Source organism: Eptatretus burgeri, chromosome 1, assembly GCF_056783735.1.
Source record: "Eptatretus burgeri isolate ZD-2024b chromosome 1, Ebu_testis_v1, whole genome shotgun sequence".
Taxonomy (NCBI): Eukaryota; Metazoa; Chordata; class Myxini; order Myxiniformes; family Myxinidae; genus Eptatretus; species Eptatretus burgeri.
In genome coordinates this window covers 98,195,440-98,202,498 of record NC_140961.1, presented here as the reverse complement: position 1 = coordinate 98,202,498, position 7,059 = coordinate 98,195,440, and the positions used below count along the sequence as shown (strand labels likewise).

Genomic DNA, 7,059 nt, shown 5'->3' with positions numbered 1-7,059 from the left:
AAGATAAATGTCCTTGAGTGGCCCAGTCAGAGACCCGACCTCAATCCAATCGAAAATCTGTGGCATGTATTGAAGATTGTTGTCTATCAACGCTCCCCACGCAACTTGACTGAGCTTGAACAGTTTTGTATGGAAGAATGGGCAGATATTGCCCAATCAAGGTGTGCAAAGTTGGTAGAGACCAATCCCAACAGACTCACAGCTGTAATTGCTGTTAAAGGTGCCTCCACCAAGTATTAACTCAGGGGGGTGGACATATACTGTATCGAACCAAGATATTCTAGTTTGGTACTTTTAATTAATTTTCTGAAATTTGTTTTTCACTTGGAAGTTGTGGGTTACGATGTGCAAATAAAGGTGGAAAAAGTCTGATTTCATGAAATTTAATTGTAGGTTATAAGGCAACAAAAGTTGAACATTTTGAAAGGGGGTGTTGACTTTCTATAGGCACTGTATGTGTATAATATATATGAATACATATATATATATGAATACATATATATGAATACATATATATACATACATATATATATATAAATATATATATATATATGAATACATATATATATATGAATACATATATATGAATACATATATATACATACATATATATATATATATATATATATATATATATATATATATATATATATATATATATATATGGTCTTCCCAGAAGAGGTCATCGGTGATGGTGTGGCCCCAAAGTTCAAGAGAGTGAGCTTCTCCTGGTGGTTGATCATGGACATAAGTAGGTGGGTTCATATGATCTTTCTGGAGAGACAAGGTTACAATGAGAGATTTGCCTGGATTGAAAGACAAGTTCCGAATGTGAGACAAGTACCGGATAATTCCAGGTCGGTAGAGAGGAAATCCACCACTGTCCAAGTGTGGATAGGATGTGGAATCATCTGGGAAGAGAAAACGAGGGTTTTTCCAGAGCATCTCAGTGGAGTACACAACAAAAACAGCACTGGGCCCAAGATGCTGCTTTTGTTCACTCCAGTCTGTACTTGAGAGGAGATGAGGATTCTGTTGAACCCAACAAGCAGACTGCCTGAGCGGAGGAATTCAGCAAGTGAGAAAAGAATGTGCCCATGCATTCAGTTGGCTAGCATAACAGGGTGCAAGACCGTGCCAAATGCCTGAGGTATGGCCAGAGATAATGCCCCGACATTTTACTTGAGCTTCAAGACCATCATTCAGGGTAGATAAAGACTTAATAGCATATCCGAAGATGAGTGGATGGCACAGAATCTAAAGTACTGGGCAGAGATCAGGCCATTTGAAAAAAGGAAAGATGATGCAATGATTGATTGCATGACTTTTCTTATTATTGGAAGCAAACAAAATTAATGTAGTTGAGAGGGTCAGTATTTGTTTGTTGAAAAAAGTTTTTTTTTTTTTACACAATTCTTGTGTATTAAAGTGATGCTGCCTGTCTTCCAAATATACAAGGGAGGTGACCTAAGGTGAAGGACAACCTGAAGATAATAAGCAAGAGCAGCAGAACAGATTTTGGGAATGTGGCTGCTGATGCCATTTGGGCCTGTTGCCTAGGTGATGCCATCTGGGTGTCTGTCGTCAAGGTTGGCCAGAACTTTCTCCACCTTCTCAATTGAACACATGTAAGGGGAGAAAGGTGGGGCCAGAAAAGCAGTGTGTATGAGGGGGATAAGGTGGGGCCAGAGAAGCATTGTGTACGAGGGGAGAAAGTGGGGCCAGAGAAATGGTCCGTATGAGGGGATAAAGTGGGGACAAAGAGGGATGGGCTGGGTACACAAGCTTTGGAGGCAAACACCAAGTTCAGTCATTCAGCCTCATCTTGAGTGAGTCAGCTGTTTTCCCATTTAATTTAACTGAAGGGGTGGAAGGGGTGCACATATCAAAAAGACTTAAGGTGCTACCTAGGTTTTGAATAAGGAGACACGTTGGTGAATTCAGCCTAAAGGTGTGCCAGATTATCTTTTCCGGCTCACCTGAGGATGGACACACATTTGTTGCGATCCTTGCAGAATGACCGAAGGTTGCTCTCAGGAGGGCTGGCCTGATTGATCATTTAAATGAGACCAAGATCAATGTAACCTGAAAGTTACCATCAAGTTTGAGCAATAAAATTATCTGCCACCATTTTTGTAGTGTCTGGATCATGTTGAAGAAGTTTGGAGAAGAAGCCATATATGTTAACAGCATGGACTCCTGAGTACAACAGCATGCAAATGAGACGATTCAAATGTTACAAGTTTCGTAAAACCAGTTTGGTGTATCAAATCAAGAAAAACAAAACAAAATCAAATGACCGCGGCGTCTGTTCTGTGAAAGAACGCATGCAGGTGCGGTTAGCACACTAACAACATGAAAGCGTGGGTAGTTTTCGAGGAGGAAAATGCAGGAAGGCAGGGCACAACAGCAAGTGTTAAAAAGAAGACAAGAGGCAGGAACATGTTAGCTTAAAGCAGATGTTTACTGTTTAATTTCAGCTGTTAACATTCACACTACAAATACTGAGGAATTACCTGAAGATATAATGTTTTGCGACAAACCCTTCCAGTACTGAACACTTGACCCCATTTTCAAGTAGCACAGGCTCTACTGAAAACACCATTTTCAAAGACTTAAAAAAGAAAAAAGCGCATAATCACACAAAGGTTCAGTGAAGAGATAAATGCATATCCATACCATACCGTACCACTGGGACTGGATTCTTTTAAAAACATAGAAACATATGTCAAAGCACATCTTTTTTTTTATTCAACTCTTCACTTACATTCTCCGTGTGAAGAGCCGCGTCAATTTCCAACAGCCTCTGCTTGCTATTTGCATATTTCTGTTCTGTATCGCGGTTATTCCATACCACATGAACACCCTCTTCTGTAAACCACTGCAATGCCTTTGCAGGCTGCCTATTTCTAAGTTTGCTTAAATAAAACAAAAATTCCAACTCCAAAAAAGATAAAAACCAAACTTTTATAGATCATAAAATTATATACTCCAACATAGAAATACAAAACAAATATTAATGCAATATTTCAGATCTTTATATTTTAAAGAAACTAAATTATGAAAAAGTGTGAAAAATCTTCCCCATTTTGGATTTTCTTAAATAATTAATTATACAATTGTATTTTAAAGTTAAGTATAAACTGAATATGAAAAATAAGGGGTTTTCTACAGTAGAAAATGAGTGGATAACAAAGTTCTAAGATCTTACACCAAAATAATTTTTCCAGGCTTTCAGCTTTTATGAACAAGCATAATTATTGCACATTACAACAGTGTCAATCTTAACAGGTATGTGATACAACCTATGAGGGACAATCTTTGACCTGTTGCATTGTGGGGGCATTCCAAAAGCTGTCATGTTTATCCTTCAGATTAGGTTCAGTGCCCAACTAATCCCCAACATAAGTCGACCTTACAATCATGAAGGTGAAAAGAAAAATGTAATGCAGGTAGGTATAAAACAAAAGGTACACAGTCTGCAATTTTTGCAGACTTCTCGAACAGCAAAACGAATTTGCGAGAAAAATCAGGCGGATCAAAAACCAAATGATGGGATTACCAAAAGAATGTACGTTCCATGAGCCAACAGATTCAGCAACATTTCCAACACCGTACAGCAGAGTTTGTAATAAAATAAACACAAAATCAAATACAAAAATAAAACTATTCGTGATTCATCGGCCGAAGCCTTGCCCCATGCAAGGTGTGTACAACGTTCTGCCAACCGTTATCCCGGAACTCCGGCAGCCGGCAATTGTTTCCACGGGACGGAGCCCGTTTCTCATTCTCAACCTCAACGTCAGCCTCTCAACCCACCGCAGGTCTGCTCAAGTTTGCTCTCGTAAATCGGGATTTTACGATCACTCTTCGAGGCGAAAGTTCTACGTAAGCCTGCTACCTACTATTCTTTACAATAAAGTATATAAAAAAGCTCTCGGTCAATTCGAAGTTTTTAGAAAGCGGAGCGATGCAAAAAATAAAAATCTTCCATCTCTTAATTTTTTCATGCAGAATTAAATTATACATTTTTATGAATAATAAACTTAGAAAATATTCTTTCTTTCCTACTTCTGAAAAATTGAGGTATTGCAAAACGATGCAGCAGAGAGAAGCATGCCTACAAAAGTTTGTGTGTCTGAAAAAAGTGTCCGAAGGTTACAAAAGTAGTGCATACCAACAAATGTCGATGTGGGATATGAAAAATAGAAAAACACGGTCGGGCAGCTAACAACGCACCAAAAGCCCAGGAATCGTGCACGTCCATCTTAAAATGTGATTATCGACAGAAATTAGTTCACCAGTACAAAAAATCTCAAGTCATTTCCAAAACATCATAAAGAGTCAGCTCAATGACAGCAACGCTAAGACAGGGAAACACACAATACGGCACAACACAGAACACAGAAACGTTACTATATTATGCCAAAGGCTAATTAGTTGCAGACGGCTACAATACCAATATCGCTTCTAATTGCACAATAAATGCTTTAGAAACACTATGAGGAAAACTCATCTTAGGTTAAATGTTTCCAGTATCTTTGTCAGCGAATCGGGGAAAAGACTCACACAATACTTGGTGAGGGTGGGGTGGGTTGTGGGGGGGGGGTGGATGGGGGGGGAGGAGGGGTGGGGAGGGAAGGAAAAAAAATTCCTGTACATTAAAACATTACAACAGCAGCACTGTAAATTCAAGCATCGGGAGGGTTTCTGTTTTTTTGCCAAATTTTCAAGTTGTAGATGGTAACGTGTGAAAAGGAACGGGGCAAATAGTCGTTATCTTTGATGCGTAATATTTTAAGGAAAAAAAAAACAAAAACCTGCACATCACAACTACTCAAGAGGCTAGTGACGTGACCAAATTCTGCAAAAAACAAAAATAAACAACCCCCCCCCCAAAAAAATAAAAAATCCCCCAAAATTCTGCTTGCATTTTAATTTGTTTGTTAGTTGGCCTTTTGTGTCCCCCTACAGTCGTCTTTGGTGTGCCAAGGTCTGTAAATGAGGTTTGTTATGAGCGAGGAGCAAATACCAAGCCTGTCTGAGTGCAGTGATCGGAAGGGGAAAAAGATCGTGGGGATCGGGCAAGCCCATGATAAAAAGGTAGAGAGTTTCGAAGCTCTCGATTAAACGCCTAGAGAACACACACCAAAAGTGAATGCACACCTTTCTGGACTCCAAGTCTGTCACTTTCCTCGGCACACTTCCAAACCCTTCAAAACGCTGTTACCTCCACTGCAATCGAAACTTACTCTACGCTTGATCACAATCTATTAGTTGTAATTTTGTACCATGATAGCGAAGCTTTAGTGTTAAATATTCTGCAAATATGTCACTTTTAAGGATTAAGGATCAAATTGCTGTTTATATTTACAGTAGGACATGCATTAGGCTAAAAATAAACATGCTATTACCAACATTTCATTCTTATCTGTTGTGGCAATATCAAGTCTATGTATGAAATAGTTACCCTCTGTGCAATCACGCTGTTCATGTAAATACGCTGACAGGTTCATTAGGAAAGCCTTTTTCACACATCTGTTTACATAGCAGCAGACCTAGTTTTATGTCGAGCTACGATTGTGATGCAAAATAAAGAAAGGGGGTAAAAAATAAAATAATAAAACTAAAAGGGGGGGGGGAGAGGGAGGGAAGGTAACGCATTGAGGTATTATTCCGCACAAGACAATGAAAAAGGTGATAAGAGGCTGACGGCCTAAAAGCTCGGAAGCTAGTAGGCTGTGGTGACCGTGGCATACATAAGGACGAGTGTGCACTCATCAACATGCAGTGTCACGTTTTGGTTGCTCCTGTGGGAACTTTCAGCCTGTGGGGCTATAAAGCGGGACGTTACAGGGCAGAACACGAGTGCTGTTTTGCCCTGGGAACGCACGGGAGCAACAAAGCTGGTGGCCAGCTTTTGCGTTGAAATAACAAAAACAAAACAAACATAGAACAAAAAGGGGAAAGGGTTAATAAAGGACTTGCCTGACTGGCCCTATTATCCCAGTATTGAGAAATATTGTGCCATGCACTACATAGACAAAAAAGAGCTGATAAGCCAATAACATGGGTAGCCATGCACCTCAGGCTACTGCAGACCACAATGCTAAGCATGACCATGATGAGCACAACTTGCAACGACCATTTTGTATCTTTCTGCATTACATAATTAAACGAGGGCTCTGGACTCGAGAGCACTTCCTGTTACATGTAAAGATTAACAAGCACGACTGCTATATGTGTGCGTCAATGAGGCATGGACAAGACGAAGCGTATATAAAGGCTACGTATTCACGGGCCATAAAAGCACAGCACCCTCAGTGCGGTTCCCCTAATCTTCGACACCATTTGTGATCAGATGATTGCCAGGTAGGTACGGCGTACCTTACATATTACAAAAAGGGTCACAGCAAATGGAGGTGTGCAGAATTGAGGCAAGATGGAAGGGGAGGGGTACAGTGGTACCAGAGGAGAACTGCCAACATTCACGTCCACAGTATTGCCAGGCTCAGCGGGTTGGGGCAGTGCAGGCCAGAGAACAAGCCGACCAATAACACAGGCAACACGCGGCATCGAAAGCAGCCACTATGACTCGCAGGACAATGGGATGCACATGAGAACAGTAGGTCGAGAAAGGATGGGGGCATAACTGGCAGTGGATTAGGAGGCAGATAACCTTGGGATAAAAGCTATGGGTAAACGAGATCAGCAGGGAGATTTGAGGCAGGAAATGAGGAATGGGGGTGAAAGTAATTCAAAGGAGAATTAGGAGGAAGGGAAAGGAATAAGAGGAGAACAGCAGGTAGCATTATGATGGAAACACATCTTAGCACCAGCGGTATGAAATGTGCCGTGGCCGATCAGCTCCCTCCTTGACCAGTGGCTTGTGGAACTCACGGCCGGCACGAGAGTGGATGCTGGCCCAGCAATGCTCACAGTAATATTGCAGGCAGGTAACATTGGCGCAGAAAAACGGGGCAAACTTTCCACCGCAACGTGCACCCTGACACTCGTCACACATCTGATCATCAAGCACGTAGGGTTTCACTTCAACCT

At 40.9% G+C, this 7,059-nt stretch overlaps 1 protein-coding gene across 3 annotated transcripts in view; it reads right to left on the bottom strand.

Annotated features, from left to right (window-relative positions):
• Nucleotides 1-2,445: 2,445 nt before the first annotated feature.
• Nucleotides 2,446-7,059, bottom strand: part of LOC147035019 (cytoplasmic polyadenylation element-binding protein 2-like) — a 201,076-nt gene continuing 196,462 nt past the window's right edge. For all 3 annotated transcript variants that reach the window (XM_085892538.1, XM_085892546.1, XM_085892555.1), the window contains one exon: nucleotides 2,446-7,057. In XM_085892538.1, the coding sequence (XP_085748664.1) occupies nucleotides 6,830-7,057 (228 nt within the window). In that variant the 3' untranslated portion in view covers nucleotides 2,446-6,829. The remainder of the gene's footprint in view (nucleotides 7,058-7,059) is intronic.